This window comes from Diorhabda sublineata, chromosome 4 (genome assembly GCF_026230105.1).
Source record: "Diorhabda sublineata isolate icDioSubl1.1 chromosome 4, icDioSubl1.1, whole genome shotgun sequence".
Taxonomy (NCBI): Eukaryota; Metazoa; Arthropoda; class Insecta; order Coleoptera; family Chrysomelidae; genus Diorhabda; species Diorhabda sublineata.
This window is the reverse complement of record NC_079477.1, coordinates 19,492,699-19,513,580: the sequence shown is the minus strand read 5'-3', so window position 1 is coordinate 19,513,580 and position 20,882 is coordinate 19,492,699. Positions and strand designations below refer to the sequence as shown.

The following is a 20,882-nucleotide window of genomic DNA, read 5'->3' as shown; positions in this document are numbered from 1 at the left end:
AGACTGAAACAGAATACCCCAATCTTTATGCAAAGGCGTTGAAGATTTTATTGCCTTTTTCCTCAACTTATTTATGTGAAACTACATTTTCGGCTATGACTGTTATTAAGACGAAACAGAGAAATCGACTTGATCTTGCGCCTGCTTTACGTATTGCTGTAACTGGTTTAAAGCCTAGTTTACAGTTGACAGTTTAGTCAGCAACAAAGACCAACAGCAATCTCATTAATTTTAGTTTTTATATATCCTTTATTTTGGTAAATTATTTTTTGCTTATTTGGTATCTACTTACGTTGTTCACATTTCGACTCATTGTTGTTTTGGCTAATATATTAATTAAAAAAAACATAAATATATCATTCACGTTAGAATTTTCTTGGAATTTTAATTAAGTTTTGGTGCAATATTAAGTAAGTTGAATATACAAATGTAAATTATAACAAACAAAATGCTTTCAAAATTATGTATGTCTTCATGATTTATCTTTGTGAAAAATTGTGCATTGGGTCGAATTATTAATATTACCGGTACGCGCAAACGTGCCGAAATATTTTACCGGTCTTGGAGTAAATTCAGTTGAGAAACACTGCTCTAGTCAACGGATTCATAAATAACAGAGAAGTGACAAGAAAACCCCAAAAGCAACAAAAAAAGTAAAGATATAAAATATTTAATAAGAGTAAATGAAGTAACAAGAGAGAATAGAATTAGAAATGATAGTGTTAGAGAAGAACTTCGAGTAATACCAGTCATTTGGTGGGGACATGTACAGAATGGGCAATTCAAGATAAGTAAAGAAAGTTTGGCAAGCAAGACAACAAAAAAAAACAGATAAATATAAAAAAAAATGGAACGATGTGATAACAATTTAATTTAGAAAACAATGAACACAATAGAAGAGACCTCTCTTTCTAGAGCATAAGCTTTGTTATTAGGTATTATTTATTTCCCCCAGGTCAACAAATACTAAGTCTCATAACAAAAATATTAGATCACCTTTCCTACGAGTACACCACCATTGAGAGCAGCATTCTTCAGATATCTCTGGTGTATATAATTCTGGAATTGTGGTGTTTTTATTGAATAACTGCTTTTAATCGACAATTTATGCGCATTTTCCCTTTTTTTTGCAACAAATATATTTGTTGAAATATAATTTATCTTATGTTTTGAAGAATTTGGAGGATCGTGTTCGGGGATGATATCTAACACTTGCAGCTTTTCCACCATTTTTCATTATTAAATTTCGTTTTTTTTTTCTTAAAAAGTTGATAACGTATAAATATTAAATGCTTACTCCATCCCAGTATTAGTTAAAGTTTTCAACTGGGGACTTAAGGCTTGAAACTGTACATAATTTTTATGATTATGGTATGTATCTACGTTAAGTACATTTTCTATAAATTTATTATGTCATATTTTTTCTAAGTATAATCATACTTGTATCAATGCCTGTCAAGATTATGTTAATCGATCATTGCTTTATGTTTATAGATTGAAAAAGCATTTCATTTGTTAGTCTGGCTATAAATCAATATATTCAAAGACTTTTAAAAAATGAGTTATGTCACTAAAAAATAAATAAACTAAAAACTGGTAAACTAATAATGGAATTGTCTTAGTTGAAAACATATTAGTAATTAATCTTGAGAACAACTACAAAATAAATTACTATTTTTACAAATATGGAATTTCATCACAGACTAGATTAACATAACTATCTAAAACAGGGAGGAAATTCGTTTTTTTTTTCAGCTAAACCTTTGGGTATGACATTAAATCCATACTGTCTTCCTAATATTAAAAGCCAATAAAAATATATCTCTTCCCTTTTATGTTGACACAAACATTAGTTTAAAAGAAACACTAAACTTTATATGTTAAAGAAATATCTGGTTTCTTAGGAACGTATCCATACAAAAATATGGAAAATATTACAAATCCTGCACCTAAAGCAAACTGCAAGGATAATTCAAAATCGAAAATATACATACTAGCAATACATGATATAACTATAGCTAAAGATGTAGCGAACCCTTTCAATATATTATCAGCATATTTCACCACAATGGCAACAATTAATCCACCTGTGGCTTGTAACACTACAAGATACCATACAAATTTGTCATAACCAAAGAAGAATCCGTTTTCTCTTATCACTCTTCCATCATATAAGAAACATGAAATCAAACCGAATGGTATTGAACAAAAGGAAAGTTGAACATTTCTTATCCAAACAGTGACATCACTACCTGAAAATACATAATATTAATATTTTTATTAAAAAGCAGAATAGTGAATTTATGAAGTTTTGGTTTTATTTTGACCTTTTACAAAATATTTGATGACTCAAAAATATTTATTTACTGCATTTGGAAGGTTATTTTTTGAACATAATGATTTTAACATTTTATGAAAAATTTATTTCACTGAAATACTGGTTTAATTAATTTCTGAAAGATTGGAATACATATAGAAAAAATAGTATACTTTGGTGTATGTTTATCAGTTTTGTGGGATTGCGCCAAAATTAAACACTATTTCTAATATACTTTGAAGCTTTCGAATATTTATGTATTCATCATCGGGGAATTATCTACTAGTTGAGAATTGTGGTGTATTACTTACATTAATTAGTTGAGAATTACGATGTCTTACATTTTAATATTTCTATTAAAAAAGTATAAAATTTATCAACTTCCAAATTCAATATTCAAATTATATATATATATATATATATATATATATATATATATATATATATATATATATATATAGGGTATTGATTCTTCTGTTGATTCTGGTTGCTATAGAAATAGTTATTAATTTTCATTGGTTAAATTATGAATGACGTAAATTTTTTATAGGTTAGTTCATTGTGAATAATGTTTAATATTATTTATTGATTCGTTTATGACTAATATTAAATTTTTAAAGGTGAGGTCGTTATGAGTTAAGTTGAATTTCATAGGTTAGATAAGGTTAGTTGATTGCCGATGGTGATGAATTTCTTTAATAGCTTTTGCTTTTTCAAAACTTAAAAGATATATATAGATTACACTAGAGTTATTTAAAACAGTTTTCTTATTAATACATTGATTATTTTGGCAATATATGTTGTTTTTACAAATAGACGATTTTTGTAGCTGTTCTCAGTTGTCAGAACTTGGCAGATTCAAAATTCATATGATGACCTTCATAAAATACATGTGACGCTAAATTACATCTATTGGGATATAATTTGCTATCGCTTTTGTGAGTTATCCGATTGGTGAATGACAAGAAGTACTTTAGTCAAACGAAGAGGTGGCAAAGCTAAACACCAAACTTACTATCTCTAATATATCCGTTTCCGAGATTTCGAAAACTTATTATTCATCATCGAGGATTGATATTATGGTAAAAAAGTACAATAATAAAATTTTTTATAATAGTAAATAACGGCTATGGTAAAATACCTTTATTTCGTGCAACAATCAACTCTCATCGACAAATCATTTATAAAAATGTAAACATAGTTATTTGGTGAAAGAACTACAAACACTAGTGTAAATCAACAACCTCATGAATCCATCATAACGAATTTGACATTAACAAGCAAACTCGATTTTTTTCTAATCAAAAGCCGGTCGCATAACAGCAAATCAACTATTCCACCTAATAACTACCCAGCTATAGGCACTATTATTAATCCCTACAAAATCATATTTTCATCAAGAATATCCTATAATAGAATATGCATATATCTATCGACAAAGAAATAGACGAACTCCTAACAAAATGCAATGGGAAGTTACTCATGAAATTCTGTATGTAGACTTGGAAACACCTAATAAAATTTGTTTCTATTCAATGTCCGTCCAACTATACCCCACCAAATTATTGAGCAAGAACTTAGACAATTATGTACATCTAATGAGAGTTCTAACACATTCTAAGTTTTTGCCGTATCGTTCACATATCTCCTACGCAAATACTAATAAGTACCTCGATTCTTATTAACTTTGAAAACAAACCATATCGCATCTTTCTAACACACGATAGCCATTTGTGTTCTATATGCAATGATTCAGGATTTAACTCCAATAATTATCATCAACAAGTATAGTATTTAATATAGCATCTTCATCAATAAAATTTAGTACATCAAGAGCAACAAACTTCGCTTTTCAAATAACCAGCACACCACTAACTTCTAACTAAATCTTAACGAATATAAATGATCAAACAGAAGTCAATACATCATACATTGTTCCTACCATTCATGCACATGACATCCAATCCTCAAGCGATAACAGAATTGGAAAAAAACTAACAATATCGGCAAAAGTAGATATGGTTGCAGACATCAATAATCTACCTCCACCTACACTACAATAAAGAACAAATAAACAAAAAAGCAACTGATAACAAAATTGTTACACAAAAAAGCACCTATAACAAATTAATAGTGTCAGCACTGCTACTATTCTTCGAAACTCAATAGGATCAAAAGACCCATTAGATATATCAAAAATATATACAGAAAATAGGATTTAAATGGTATAATATGAAAAATACACGATTATATGAAATTAAAAAAATTAAATCAAATCTAAAACCAAAGATCTTTTGGTACTTATTTATAGTATTTCTCCTAATTTCTTCAAAATTTGTTTTATTTATTACAGTTTATATTCAAGGGCTACTTTTTATATATCATAAAGATATATGTTTTACAATTTTTTTAAGCTATATTCTTCAGGATATTTTGATAAGTAAATCATTTATGTAATAAATCAATAAATAATGAAATCTTTAGGAAGTATATAATTTTGAATATTTTGGGAACAGCTTGTATAGGTTATGAATTTCAACAAATTTTAATAATGAACACTTACCTTTGAGCATTTTTTCAAAGTAAACCCCAGCAAATCCTGATAGACAACAGGCCGCGAATGCCGCCATGAAACCAACAAAATGATTTTGCTCAATGCCATTTGTAATAATCTTCTTATCATCTGACTGAGCTAACTGAACAAGAACTATTCCTGTTATTAAAGTAAGAAGAGATATCCACTGAGTACGATGAAGTTGCCGTTTTAATATCAACACAGAAAACATAGCTGTTGTGAGAATTTTTAGTTGATAAGTTACCTAGAACAGAAATATTCATATTATTGCAATCAAATATAAACATTCAACTAAGATTTGTAATTGAGAATAATTCAATTTTAGCATAATCACGACTAATAACTATTTATGCAATCTATTATAAGTGCTCCAACTTTATCTTCTTTGATATCGCATTCTAAAATTTATTTATCATAAAATATAGTAATTAACACTAATTTGGTTTGCCAGCAAAATAGAGAATGTACGGTCAAAGCGTTTAGGAAATGATACAGGCTTAGAATTGATAAAATTAAGACTAAAACAAAGGCTGATCAATTAGGACAAGAGTTGCTTTTGGTTGAGGAGACAAGAGAAGATTTTGGAATTTACTTGTGTATTATAGATTAATATAAGAGAGGCTACTTTGCATTCTGTTGATTAGCTCCATCATGTATAAGTTATTTACAAATAATCATGTGTCTGATGTTGCATTTCCATTCCAATAATCTGACAATCTCGAGTGCCATATTGAGATTTTCATTTTATTTAATCTTTCCACAGTTTCCACAATCTATGGTGATAAAAACTATAGAAATGTTTGGTGTGTTCAGTTGGTGTAATAATGAACGGAGAAAAATTGTTCATATCTCCATTTTTCATATTTTAACCACCAGTTTTAGAAAACTCCTTCAAATAATCATCAAATTTTGGAATATGACTACTGCTATATTAATCTGTACCATCTGTATAATAATATGCCACGTTCAAGTATTTCAAAATGACGATATTTTTCCATGATTCCATGTGAACAAATCCAATTGGTCTCCATGAGTAAATCCCAATTTAGTCTCTTGAGCCATAGGATCCTCTACTACTTTTTACAGATTTATTAGGTCTTAAACCATACAGTAGTACTGTCTATACCCTTAAGGCTATTTACCGCTCCCCTAGATCTGGCTATATAACGGCATATATAATTGATCCAGGCCTCTTTACTTTGTGATCTGCTGTTCTGTTCGATAAATAAGTATTGCAAAATAAACCCTAAACTTACATTTTCATTCTTAAGTGTTTTACTTTGACATAAACCTCTTACAGGAAACAACAATTGTATTTTTAAATAAGTATCTGGGCTATCACACATGTCTCCATTGTTACCACAATAGAAAACTATATTAGGTGGTTGGCTTCAAGCTATTGCAATATTATTATCTTGAATGAAATTATCAAGAACAAATACATTAAATTAAAATTACCTGATATGTGGCAGCATCTAGATGCGAAGCTGATAAATATAACAAATTATTTTGGACAAGGTATACAAAAGAAGGAACGCATATCTTGAGAGTATCAGTGGGTTGTTTAATAATTTGTTGATCTATTGTATAAAATAATTTCACTACACCCCCTGCTTCTACATATACAATGACTATACAAGTAGCAAGTTTAACTACTTCAGCCATCAGCACAGCTGAAACAAACAAAATAAGGCTTATGGCGTTCTGTCTCTATTTTGTGTTACTTTGTTAATATATTGGAAGTAGAAGGATTTACAGGAAAAGGAGAGTATAAAAAGAGCATAACTTTCAATAATTTACCAAAAAGTGGAAGGAAAAATTATAAATTGACCAAATTATTATGCAGGAAATTTTTAATTAAAATTGAATAACTGTTTTCTTAATTTATGCTAAACAAAAAATAAATTCCGTATGATCACTGTTTTCAAAGTAATATATTGTAGAACTACACCTCTGTTCATTGAAATAGCATACAAGTCTTGGGGCAGATTTTTGCAATTTTTTAACTGTATTAATTTACTGGACATTTGTTATGTTTACCAATATTAAGTTATCAGGTAAGTATTGAGAAAAATTTCCATTACACCATAATTATTAACCCTTTCAGTCCAGCCATATTCCAATTTGTCAATAATAGCAGCCTTCTGAATTTCAGTTAACTGAGGAGATATTAATTAAGACAATGAAATTATGTGGGAACTTCGATTTACAAGGCAAAATTTAAGTGCTTTTTCAGTGAACAGAAATGTATCTAGTTTACAAGCTTTTTTGGTAATTTACAGAACAGACGTGTACCAGTTACCAAGCTTCTTTGAAATGAAGCTAAAATGGAAATTCTCTGAAATAGAAGATTTTTCAATTTGTATGCTAACATTTTACTGTAGTAATAAGTTGGATATGCATTGGAGTGTTTCATTAATATTGAGTAATAGCATAATGGATTTTTAAATGAGCAACTTTTTAAAATTAATAAAATTATTCATGTTATTTGCTTCGATTTATGAGAGAATATCTAAACAATGTAATTGCAAAATTGATTTAACAAATTGAATCATTCATTCACCTTCACATTTAACATATTTGAACAATCCCAAACTAATGACAGCAATACCTTCAAGAGCATCAAGTTATTGAAGGTCTCAATTAATTACCTTAAAATGAGTACAACATCCAATTACATAAGCATAATATTAAGAATAATGCATTACCATCTTGAATGTTTAGAATATTTTTTTTTATTTTGAGTCTAGATTATGAAAAAAGTATTTTTTTTAATAATAACAATGAACAAATGGTCTGAAATATGCTGAAAGATATGATGACTGTGATTAAAATTATTAGTAGCTTCAACTTGTTCCTAATATCTATATTAATGTTTTGCACATTTTTAATGAATTTTCATTTCTTGGTTGAGAACAAAAAAACATAAATCATAACGCAAAATTGGGTGAATTTAGCCACTTTAGTTGACCTTGGCCATTTTTTAATATCTGTTTTATTTATGTACAATTCATTATAATAATAATAATTTTCCAAATTATTTACAGCACACCATTTGTTTTTAAGTTCCTAAAAACAATAATAAAGCAAAATCATAAAAACCGAGGAATTTTGACCTTCAAAAACTTTACTCGTGGGTGAATAACTAGAATCTATGATTTTTTTATTTGTTTTCCATAAAATTACAAAATCTAACAGATTTGTTACATATTTGGATGTTATTTTTGTTCGAACTTATCTAGTATTATTTTTAAGTATAATGGGTCGTTATTAAATAGCCGTTGGAAGCAGGAATTACTGCAAGCAGGTCGGGTGCAATATCTGAAATACTGACTTCTGGAAGATAGAAAGTACCTCTGTCTGACTGACACAACGATTCATTCAGCCTGCTATTTCAATTGATGTCATTAAAAAGTACTCTGGAATTTGGAATTAAGACGATTCCAACCTATCCGACGACCCAGGCAATACAAACAGTCATCATAAAAACAAGGAAAAGAAGGAAAACATTATAATCACTCTAAGAGCAAGTGGTTCAAGGATCCTATATTTGAAGACTGTTGGTGATTCAGAGCAGTGTTTGGCCATGTTTACACGTAATAAATCAGATTTTTTGCGTCGATAAGTGACAATGGATCCATCACTTCAATCCGGAATCAAAACGATCATCATCTGAGTGGAGTGCAGCTGGTGAACCACGTCGGAAGCATTCAAATGCACAACAATCAGCTGGGAAGGTTATGACTTCAGTATTTTGGGATGCTCTTGAAATATTGTTCATCAACTATCTCCAAAATGGAGAGGCAATCAATAGCAAATACTACATAGAGTTGTTGGATCGTTTGAATGGAAAAAAACGACCTCATATGTCGAAGAAAAAAGCACTGGTTCACCAAGACAATGCTCTGATTCACAAGTCGATGGCAATTATGTTTAAATTGAAAAAATTACACTTGGAATGCTTCCTCATCCACCTTACAGTTGCGATATGGGTTCTGGGGGTTCGCCAGTAAGAAATTTATCTCAAATGTAGAAGCATTTGCTGAAACTGAAGCCTATTTTGAGGCAAAAGACAAATCTTTCTACGAGCACGGCATTGGGAAGTTTGAGGAGCGTTGGAATGATTGTATTGCTCTTGAAGGAAATTACAGTGTTGAATAAATTCGATTTTTGGCAAAAAATGTGTTTTTCTTAGTTAGTCAACGACTTATTGAGTGATGTAATGGTCCAAAAGAACAAACACTCAGGAAAAAAGTCAATGTAATAGCTGGAAGAAGCATTTCAATCGGCAACATTCAAAAACACCTAGTTGAGGGTCCTAGTTATGTTCAAATAAATCTCTTCATGCTTTACCTAGACGACATCCAGTGAGTCCGACAGCTCTGTTAATATTTGCCTTCAATCAGACCAGTACTGGAGAGAACTTGGAAGAGAATACGAAGACACATGACTTGTGTGACACAAAAAAATACATGAATCGGATGTAATAATCAACTTAAAATCGGAAAGTTTGTTCTGTTTTTATTTGGGAAAAATATTTATGCTGACAAGATCGTGGAATTATGCAGAAAAATGTGAAGCAATATAAAATAAAATGTCTTGCAGCTAGTAGATTTTTCCAGTGGAAGTGCCACGTCAGAAGATGTTATCTGGTACATAAAAGAGATTTTGTAGGTCATAGAAACACCTATTCCATCCAAGAGAGGTTTTTTTAAGACACCGAAAATTGAAAAATACTCCTCCTAACCTATCTTAGCTACATTTTGTAATGTCTTGTTTTTATACTAAATAATGTTATTTCATTTTCTTAACCAAAGAATGGTAATTCTATTTCCTATTATATTTTTTTTTCCAAATAATTTTCTTTTATTGTGCAATTAAAATCATTACAAAACATTTAGTTTCTTTTATTACAAAGAGACTGCTATGCTTATAGGTCCAATAGCCTAAAATAATAACACAAAATTATTTGTTAGTCAAAGTCACCTATATCAGTATATATCTTTATGTTTTCTAAATAAACAATGTGTGGCCTAAGTAACCTTGTTGTATGACTTTGGCCATTCAATTTCAAAATTGAAAGTACTAATATAGACCTACAAAATAAGACTAAGAGCATTTATAACATTTGGTTTAAAAGTTATGAAACAGTGGACCAAAGTAATCCAACTTTACCATGCATCAAAATAACAATTCTATCAAATCTAAACTGCATATAAATTGAACTCAACTAGTCTTACCTGTGGACGACAAAAACATATCTCCTTCTCTTGTCCTAGCATATCTCATACTCAGTCCCAACACCGCATTTTGAAGAGTTAATGTTATTAAACTAATATATTTCAGAGTAGAGTTTGTTTCTGAGAAAAAGCAAATGAAAATTAAGTTCATAACAGGTAAATCTGATTTATATGAATTTCTTACCAGACTTTTTCTGCATTTTAATTGAATCAGAAGATTCTTCTGTACTCGCGGCACTGCTTGTTAAAGGGGGAGTTTTCTGTGGAAATAGAAAATAATATGAATTTTTTAGCAGTTTTGGATAACTTTGAATATAATGAATCTTATATGGCTAAAATACTCTCACTTACATTCAGTAACTAAATCGAAATGTATTTTTCCTTACACGTTGACACGTCTCATTTTGGTATGATTAAATCCATTTGTATTATGTCAGTTTTTGTTTTGTTTATTTTGAATGACAAATAAGATTTGATATACACAAGGCTACGTTTTAAAGGGGGCGTATACACAAGATGAAACCAATAATAATTCGCCTTTATGTCGCATACTTGCTTTCGTAAAAGCCTAATCGTAGTAACTACAAAACAATGATACAAGAATCATACTGTGAAGGAGGTTTTGATGTATATGTTTTATACCAATAGAAATGAATGATGTAGACGACATTTAAAAATTAATAGCCATATTTAAATTTAGGTTAAAAAGTAAATTAACGAATAAAATATTAATACTGAAGTTATCATATTTTAAAATGAGGTTTAGTAAAGCAAATGTTGCTGATGTATTGCGACTCAACCAAAGAGACGAATTATTTATTATGGAATCCGGGCAAAAAATTTCTGAACTATTAAAACTGATCGGATCTGGAAACTATCACAGGTTTAATACTTCAATTTCTTATTTATCAACAATTTGGTATTATTTTATGACATCAATGGGAAACTTACAAACATTGGGCGAAGAGTATACTGGAACTATAAGATATAATAATAATAATCAATTACCCCCAAAAAGTGTAAGTTCAATTTAACTATTATGATTTAGACATGTGTTGTAATGTTATTTAACCAAAGAATTCTAATTTAATTCATTAAATAATAATATGGGTAAGCTACAACAACTCTCCAGACTCATGTTCACTGTGGAGAAACTCATGAGGGCATCAAGTGCCATGAAGACTGGTAACGCACCGAGTCCAGGTGAAGTAATTGTTCGTCTGATAATCATACTGAAGCTGGAGATTTTCCTTGACCTGTACAACATGTTTTTGATAACAGGCACCTTCAACACCCGTGGAAGGTAGGGAGGTTAGTTCTGTTTCCTAAGTGTGAAGGCGATCCAAATACGCCGACGGCCTAGCGAATGCTAAGCTTACTGAATACTATAGGTAAATTATTCGAATATTTATTAAGGCCAAGACTAACAAATAGGATACAAAACAGAGGCGGCCTTTCAGACCTGCAATCTGGCTTTAGAAAGGGTCAATCAACAACCGGAGGAATCCAGAAGGTGGTCGACACCTTTTTGGAACTGGACCAATAGTGATTAGACATAAGGATCCCAGACTATTTGAGCCAAGTGGTGGAGAATTATCTGATAAACAGGTGAATAATGTACTAGACAACAGAAGGACAGGTAGCAAGACAAATTACTGCAGGGATCACTCAAGGATCAATACTGGGACTGAATTTATAGAATGGTCTATATGATAGTCTACTTAGACTCTTGGAGTGCTTCTCATTGTTTACTCTGATGATGTGATAGTTGTGATCACCAAATAATCTACAAAATTAGTGCAGCTTCAATTGAACTAGACAATGAGATGAGTAGGGAAATGGATGACAGATCACGGACTTCAACTCGCTACAGAAATACCTGAGCTGATGTTTCTCATAAGAAAATTAATATAGATAAAACTACTCATCAAAATTGAGACAAACTAAAACGAGTCTAAATGCGAAGTAAAGAATTTGGGAGTGACTGTAGATACGAAGATGTCTTTCTGCAACCATATACACGAGATAGTTCAAAAGGCTTCTGAAAGGACAGCATCCTTGAGCTGCTTAATGACAAACATTACTGGACCACAGCCAGAAAAACGAAGGCTACTGATGGCGACGATCCACTCTATTCTCCTGTATGCAACATTGCAAAGCGATGATGATGATACAGAGACAAGATATACTGAGAATCGCGAGCTTCTACCGGACTCTACACGGGCTGTCCTAGTGGTGGTGAGTGTAATCCATCTGGACCTCCTGCCATTCGAGCGTAAGAGGACATACAGAAGCAGCTCAGATATAACAATACATGATATGTCAACCATCAAACCTACTAGAACAACACAAATAAGGCAACAATGGTGGACAGAAGAAAAATCAGGTGAATGGATGCGGCGACTGACGAAAGACCTTGTGGACCGAAAGGACGTTCGGAAATGTGAACTTCTACAGTACCCAGCTCCTGACAAGACACGGCTACTTCCGAAGGTGTCTCCACAAAATGAAGAAAGTACAAACACCTGAGTGTACATATTGTGAACACGACTCAGATGATGCCAAACACACGTTCTTCTCGTGTAACCAATGGAGAGGCTCAGACAGGAATTAGAGAAGACTGTTGGTAACTTAAAACCTGACAATATCGTCCAGGTGATGCTGCACAAGGTAGAATGTTGGCAACTGGTTGCCAACTACACGTAAAGAATCCTTATGCAAAAGAATGTAGACGGATGCTTGATATGAAGATATAATAGAAAATGAACAAACTGAATAACATACATGGACATATCCACCAACCAGAAGTAATATCACTATAGTTCTTGGTTGAACGGAGATGATGGCAGTTTAGTGGGTCAGCTATAGGACTCCCATATATCCATCAGCTCCCCTGGTGGAATCCATTACCTGAGATCAGCATCTTCTTAAAAAAAGATACTAAAACATCGAACTATTATTTTTTTCTAGCGAATATTATAAATTTAGGTTAAAATATACAATATACTTCAGAATATGGCTCGAAAATTGGGAACAATCAAATTTTTGTATAATTTACAACATTCAACCAAGCACTATATTCACACATTTTCCCAATTTTCTAATAAAAGACAATATATTATTGTATAGTATAGAAATTTCTTTGTATATTTGTTGTCTTCAAGATGGGGTTGATATGGTTAATACTCCATGTAGGAGGTGAACCTATGATGGATCGATTTTTAACATATTCCAGAAAAAAAATTTGTGCCTGCCAAGGTTTAAGAACTGATATCAAATCACTATTACTAAAATGTATTCAACTGTTAAAAGAAGAGAAAATAACCATAAAGAGAATACATAACGCATTGTTTTATATAGATGGAAGGTATTACAATGTGTCAAACAGGATTACTGGTATACAATATGTAAGTTTATTACAAATTTTATTTTTCATATGGATATACAGGGTGTTTCCTAAGTAATCTGAAATTTTGTAGTGGGCGCTTCATCAGTCCATTTTAAGACTAAAAGTTTTGTTAATAAGATACAGGGTGTTGAATTGTTTGTGATAAATAAGTTTTGACTGTAAGTGAAATTTATTTTCCTGGTGACACTACTAGAAGTAATATGAATGAACATGTTTATTCTAAGTGGCCTTTGAAATAATATTATCAAATACTGTGTCAAACCTAAAAACTAACGCAAATACGAATGAGAAATTTTTATCATACAGATTTTTTATGATAACAACTATGCGTCCATTTATTAATAGTGAATTGGCTAATATGCATTTTTTGTATGGACTAGCGAATGATAATGCCTTAGAGGCTAGGCATATGAATGCCTAGCCTCTAAGCATCCAAATAATCGCTTCAATAGACTGGAACGCTTGCTAAATTAAAGAATATTATGAGAGGGCACAGGAATGTAGAACTCCACAATTGCAAAACCAGATTCTTTAAATTATTGACCAACATCCAGAAAAAAGTGCCAGAAAAATTGCTGATGAAGTAACTGTCAGTAACAGAACTGTTGCAAATATTCTACAAGATAATTTCTTGTAGGTATCCCTATCGCGTTCAAGGTGTTTAACATTTGCTACTTACTGACTATCCACTCTATACAATATTGCCAATGAATTTTAAATTTTAAATAAAATCGCAAAAATTCCAATATTCTGTATACGGATAAAGCCAATTATTCAAGACATGGCATTTTGAATTCTCATAATGACAACAGATGAGCAGATGTAAATCTACATGCAACAATTGTAGCATGATTCCAACACTCCTTTTTCTTCCTAAATGGGTGACCTGCTAGACATATCTTCATTTTCTAGTAACTGAACTTCCAGCTCTTTTGAAATATATACCTTATTAGAAGGCGCATGTGGTTCGTGTTTGTTGGTGTTCCTCCACATTTAGCAGTGATTGTACGCGAGTTTTTAAATAACGTTTTCCCAGACTATTGGATCCGACAAGGATCTCCACACCCGTGGCCTCCTAGATCACCTAGACATAATCCATTGAATTTTTATGTGTGGGGATATCTAAAATCCCTCATTTAGACAAGTCCGATATTAAACTTATCATTGTATCATACAAGGCTATAATGTTATTCATAACCATTCTGGTATGTTCAAACATATTAGGCAATCTATTGGATATTGAGCGGATGCTTGCATTTTGACTGGAAGTGCACATTTTGAACATATGCTCTGAAATTTACCATTTTTCCTCCATGTTAAACACATTTTGTTGCTTCTAATAAAATAATAAAACATGTTTATAAAAACACTTCGTCTTAAAAAGGAGTGACAAAGTGCCCACTACAATATTTTAAATTACTTAGAAAACACCCTGTATAATTTATACTGTTTTCAGGAGTAATAACCCAAGGACATTATAATTGTTCGAAAAAATTTTATATCTGTTATAACATTTTTATGAACAAGTATCGATGTTCAAGGGCTATTTGGATAAAAAATTTTTTGGTAATTATAGAAAAAATCTAAAGCAAAAGCAATTTATTTAAAGGTGCAACCATCGAAAGAACAATTAGAAAAGTTAAGTGCAGATCCAGACGTGTTAGTCTCTGTAGATGATGAAGATTTATTTCCAATACGCATGCTGTTAATAATTTGATAATGTTCTTCGCCAATATTCAAGTAGGGTCTCATTGAATTGGGATTGTTGTGACCCGTAATTTTTATAAGCCATTGATCTTTTGGCCAATCAACTAACCGCGTCAATGTATTAATATTTTTTTTGGTATTCAAGCTAATCGCTTCGGCAGACGATTTTGTACAATTTTGAATAGTATTTCTTCCAATGAGCATATTATCATACCAGTGATCAGCTTTGGATTTCCAGTGACGATTTATTTCTAGCAATAATCTGTTGATTTTAATATTTGGGCACCTTTTTGACATCAATTTTTTTAATAATCTGACAGGCCAAACGATGCTGTCGTTGTTTTCCATTGAAAATTTGCTTTCAGTGCACATTCTTGAATCCTCTTGGCAAGACTTGCTGAATACAGGGTTATATTCAACTCGATTTGTTACAGAACCATCGTTTAATGTGATAAAAACAATTCAGTAAATTTCAGCTAATTTTACGACAGTTATGTGATAGAATTTTCTGTTGCCCTTAAGGGTTATTTTCATTTCCATAATTGTATTATTTTCGTTATTTCTACGCATTACTGTCGAATTTTGCTTCCTTTTACAGGGATCTGATTGCAGCTTTCGTCGTATAGAATTGCGGGCAGCTAGCGTTTGTTGAAATATACAAAATTTTTTATGGGTCAATAATAACATGTCATTTCTTTATAATGTTTTTCTTATAACAGCTTACTTGTTTGGTTCCACATGATTTTGACCGTAGTCTCTTTGAACTCTGTACCTTCTTTTCTTCTCATATTCACAGTCCAATCCTTTAAAATCAACGCCAATTCTTCCGCCGTCCGATTTCCATCTGATTGAACTTTTCTATCATTGCAAAAGTCCATAAATGCTTTCTATACAATTTTTTTTCTGTGAACGGTATTTTTGATACGAATATGTTTTATTTTATAATTCCATTAATATTCTCGTCAGTATTTCAAACAAATTGTCACAATTCAGGAGGAATACCACACATACCTTTAAATAAATGCGTTAAATGTTTGAAATACCCAGCAGTAGAAAAGGAAGACAGATTGTATAATTATTTTTAGTATTAGTATTTTTTTGCACCGAATCTCCCACCAGTTTGAATTAATCTCCGCAAATTATTATTTCTCGATTGCGATTATTTTACAAAAATCCAAGCTCTAGCGAGATTATAAGAATCCATTGAATAACATGCAGTGAGGAGCATTTTGATTCCAGTAACACATCCTTCCATGGAATCTTGTTGAGTACACTCTATTATTATTATTACATATTTTACCAATAATATACCCCTCCTCTCATTCATCAGAACTGTTGTCACAAATTAACTTAAGACTCTCTAGATACATACCACTATTGGTGAATTCCATTAATACTCTTCTACATAGCGACTACGATAGTCACTCATGACGTCATCACTAACGTTCACGACGACCCTTGTTATGATTTTTTTTATTATACTATCGCTGCAGAGGATAGTTTGATTTGATTTCAATGTAAATTAGTTAACCGTTAATCCGCTAAAAAATTCAATTACTTACAAGTTGTAACATAACTTCATAAAGCTTTTGTTTCATTTTTTCTGTTTTGCCATTCTTTAATATTTATCTCAAAACGCCTCTCAAACCATTCCACTTGGGTGTATAATTATAACGCTTAGACTAAGTGGAACGTGAAAGATCGTGAACGTGATTGTCATGGGTACTTAGTGAGATGCATGTACCCCATGTATTTTATGTAACCCTTATTTAGGACCTGGATGGTCCTAGAATGATTTCTGTATTTGTGTATGTATCCTTCTTCTTTTCAGCGCCATCTTCTAGCGAAGGTTGGCGACCATCATTTGATAGACTTCCCTATTTTCCGCCGCATGAATTATATTCTAAGCTTCTGGTATTTGGAACCATTCGAGTAGGTTTTTCAGCCAGGATTTTTTCTTTCTACCTAACCCTCTCCTACTTGCTATCTCGCCTTCCACGATAAGCTGTAGCAAATCATATTTTTCATTCCGAAATATATGGCCTAGGTAGGAGGCTTTTCTTTTCTTAATAGTTACTAGCAATTCTAGATCTTTAGCCATTCTTCTCAGTACTTCCGTATTGGTTACTCTATCAGTCCAAGATATTCTTAAAATGCGTCTATACAGCCATATTTCAAAAGCTTCTAATTTTTGCATTGTTGCTACTTTTAGTGTCTACCTTTCCACACCGTAAAGCAGCGTGGAGAGGACGTAACATTTCGTGGCTCGCCATCGGATACCAATGCTCAGGTTGCGGTTGCTTAAAATCTCTAATCTCTCAATGGGATCCGTTTCTATATATAGATCTAGATTTGGTATTTTTCTCTTACTAATCATCATAAATTTGGTTTTCTTTCTGTTGATCTTAAGACCAGCTTTGTCGCCTGTCGTAGTTACTCTATTAAGAATCATCTGTAGATCTTCGACGTTATCTGCCAATAAGACGGTATCATCCGCATGGTGGATTGATTGTTGATTGGTACACCGTTAACTTTGATGCCCTTATCACATTATTCCAGTGTCTCTATAAATATTTTCTCTGAGTATAAGTTGAACAGCAAAGGCGATATAATGCAACCCTGCCTAACTCCCCTAGCAATGCCTTTGTCCTGACTTTTTATGTCCCCATATTAGATACGTTCTGTTTGATTCCAAGACAGATTTTTTAGAATCTGAATATTCTTGGTGTCGAGTCCTGAACGATATAATAGTTTTACAAGTTGATAGTGTCAAATGCTTTCTCTTAATCGATAAAGCAAGCATAAACATATTTTTGTTGATCTAGGCATTTTTAAATGAAGACTTGCATCGCAAAGAGGCGCTCCTGTGTCCCATAGCCGCATCTAAATCCAAACTGTGTATGACCTATATGCTCTTCTAATTTGGTTCTTATTCTGGAATGAATAGTTCTTAAAAATACCTTCAGGGTGTGGCTTATTAAGCTTATCAGGCGATATTCGTTGCACGTTTTGAAGTTTGCTTTTTTGGGGAGTATTATAAACCAGTCAGATGGAATTTGACCTGTATGGTACATTTTATTATTAAACAGGTTTAATACAATACTCAGATTGTTCCCATTGATAACTTTCAAATATTCAACTGGTATTTCCTCACATCCTGTTGCTTTTCCATCCTTTGTTCTAGGGCTTTTATTACCTCACTTTCCATTTTCTCGGGTCCATCCAGATTAAGAGTGTTCATTGCATGACGATCATCAATAAAAAAATTTTTTATGTAGGTTTCCCATATATTGTCTACCAATTTTCCAACCTATCTTTTCCTGTTAGTATAAGGTAAATTCTTTGAATCTTTTATGTACATTAAAGCTGTCACGTCTCCGTTCCTGCTATTCTGTCTATTGACATTTTTCTCCTAACCATTTTTCTTTAGCCTCTTTTATCTTTTTGTTGCCAGTTCTATCTATCTATAACGCTCGGGATTATTCTTATTATCTCTTCTTTCCTTGAATAGAGGTATATATTGGGGTATCATATACAGCGCGACCTAAATGATCTATTGAGTCTCTCTTTTTTGCTTTGGTACTGGGGAACTTTGTGTTTATAGCTGATCTATAATCCCACTCCTCTTAGAAAGTAAAAAATGCGGGATAGTTGTAGTTGCCAGAGATCTTCGTCCTCAATTTCATACGCTCCCAAGTGTAGTGCTCTGGAGTGCCCTAGTAGCGTTTTCAGATGTCCTAGGTTCTTCAACTTATGCTGATACATTCAGCAGATCTTCACTGGTTGTAGTTTCCCAGGAGAGTCTTTTTTTATCTGAGCCCCTGTAGGTTTTCCCAGTAATTGGTTTTAACCATATCTACCTTCTTTTCCAATGCTTTTTCTATTTTCTGTAGTTGATACCACAGAAGTATTCAGGTCCTCAGAAGGGTTTGTCTGTCCCTGATTTAGTCTGTTCTCTAATTCGTTTGCCTCCACTTTTGTTTGTCCCGTAAACCATTGTAGGGTAACTTTTTTTTCCTTTTCCGGTTCATTTAACTTGCCCATCAGGCGTTCCCAAACTAGTTTGGATTTTATGATTTTAGAGCTTAAAGCTCTAAGGGCTCCTTGGCTATCGGTCAAGAAGATGATTATCTGTTTGCGATAGTTCCTATCTAGTTTAAACAGGAGATATTTTTCAATTGCATAAATTTCTGCTTTAAAAATGCTTGGCGTGTTGCCCATACTTTCATAGTGTTTGGTTTTGGGTCTGTACACTCCTATTCCAGTTCTGTCTGCTGCTTTAGAGCCGTCCGTGCACCATTTGATGGCATTTCTATTCATTTTTCATATGGTGTTTTGATCCCTTCTACAGCTTAGTTTTGAGGTGAATTTGTTCTCAAAGCTAAACTTTTTTGATATTTCATTCTGAGTACGGTTTTTTCCTTGGTGAATCAATCTCTGAACACTCTGAGTGATGTTTTTCCCTTCACGCTTTTCAGTACCAAGTAGAGATGTGAGAGATTTCGATTCACTTATTTGTACCTTCAAGAGATTGTTCCACGTAGTTAAACAGACTAGTTCTAGTACTCCAAACAACTGCCCCATATGTGATGATTGGTCTCACAATTACAAATATAGTTTATATCTAAAAAACGATCAATAAACACATTGTATTTTTGGGTTTCACGTAAAATTCAAGACATGTTTTATTTGTTTACTTTATTTCTAACAGATTATCATAAGCTATCCGATGAAATCAACTTTGACTTAACCTGTTATGCCTAACAAAATGGGAAGAAGAACCTGAGCTTCTAAAACGAGTATAAAGGAATCAATTAACTTGCTCTTATTGCATTGAAGTTTGAAATTAAGCATTTGAAATTTCCCTTTTTAAATTTACTTATCTTTTACAGGCATTACTAAGACAGTGGATGAAAGATGACTCTTTTGTTGGTAGTTTTTATATTTTGGGCAACTTATCATTATTTTATGTTCTGTTAAATTTTGTTTTAAAATTGTTCTCAACAAATGGTAATGATGTATCAGGATCTGAACCAGAGATCTATGTTTCTAAAAGAGGTTGTATTTTGTGTGGAGAAAATATTAAGTCCGCCTGTTCTACTCCTTGTGGCCATATTTTTTGCTGGAATTGTATATACGAAGGTTTACAATACCAGAAAAATTGTCCAATTTGCAGAGAAGAAATTAAACCTAGTAGAATCGTCTTTTTACAAAATTTTGTATAATATATTAAAGAAAATACATTAATTTTAAAAAAATGTTTATTCGAATGTCTGCACTACCCCAACTCTCATTAGTTTCAGCGTTACATATTAAAACTATATTGTTACACTCCAGTAGTTATACATTATTTATTAATAGACACAGCGTTGAATTTGGGGAGCGTTTAGGGGGAACTGAAGCCACAGTTCCCGAGCAGGTAAGTGCTCCGCAAAATTACTATTTGATCATTTATTTTAAAAGCAATATTATATTTATTAAAAATACTGTGCATTTAAAACGAGATATTACAGAATATGGATTTTGATGATATAATTGAAAATTTTGTCACAACTAATTCGAGAAGCAAGTTTTTTAAATAAAAATTTTATATAGTTTATGAAACAAGATTTTGATTTATTTCCTCAAGTGGGT

General features: G+C 32.1%; 2 protein-coding genes across 2 annotated transcripts; one reads left to right on the top strand and one right to left on the bottom strand.

Moving 5' to 3' along the window:
• Positions 1 to 248: 248 nt before the first annotated feature.
• On the bottom strand, positions 249 to 10,592 carry LOC130442908 (UDP-N-acetylglucosamine transporter). The gene is made up of 6 exons (XM_056777312.1): positions 10,484 to 10,592; positions 10,317 to 10,392; positions 10,133 to 10,252; positions 6,351 to 6,565; positions 4,881 to 5,136; positions 249 to 2,252 (listed from the first exon to the last, which is right to left on the bottom strand). Exons 2-6 carry the CDS (start codon positions 10,330 to 10,332, stop codon positions 1,867 to 1,869), a joined length of 993 nt encoding a protein of 330 aa, XP_056633290.1. The 5' UTR covers positions 10,333 to 10,392; positions 10,484 to 10,592; the 3' UTR covers positions 249 to 1,866.
• Positions 10,593 to 10,757: 165 nt separating this feature from the next.
• Positions 10,758 to 20,667, top strand: LOC130442907 (peroxisome biogenesis factor 10-like). Its single transcript, XM_056777311.1, has 3 exons — positions 10,758 to 11,151; positions 13,297 to 13,539; positions 20,141 to 20,667. The coding sequence occupies exons 1-3, from the start codon at positions 10,888 to 10,890 to the stop codon at positions 20,471 to 20,473; spliced, it is 840 nt and encodes a 279-aa protein (XP_056633289.1). The 5' UTR covers positions 10,758 to 10,887; the 3' UTR covers positions 20,474 to 20,667.
• Positions 20,668 to 20,882: the final 215 nt, after the last annotated feature.

What these genes read in the sequence shown, in the direction of transcription:
- LOC130442907 (XM_056777311.1), top strand. Translation starts at nt 10,888, where the DNA reads ATGAGGTTTAGTAAAGCAAATGTTGCTGATGTATTGCGACTCAACCAA. An exon ending in ATCAATTACCCCCAAAAAGT is followed by an intron (nt 11,152 to 13,296) that starts GTAAGTTCAATT and finishes GTTGTCTTCAAG; the next exon opens with ATGGGGTTGATATGGTTAAT. An exon ending in GGATTACTGGTATACAATAT is followed by an intron (nt 13,540 to 20,140) that starts GTAAGTTTATTA and finishes TATCTTTTACAG; the next exon opens with GCATTACTAAGACAGTGGAT.
- LOC130442908 (XM_056777312.1), bottom strand. An exon ending in TATGTTTTTGTCGTCCACAG is followed by an intron (nt 6,566 to 10,132) that starts GTAAGACTAGTT and finishes TGTTTGTTTCAG; the next exon opens with CTGTGCTGATGGCTGAAGTA. An exon ending in CTTTGAAAAAATGCTCAAAG is followed by an intron (nt 2,253 to 4,880) that starts GTAAGTGTTCAT and finishes ATGTATTTTCAG; the next exon opens with GTAGTGATGTCACTGTTTGG.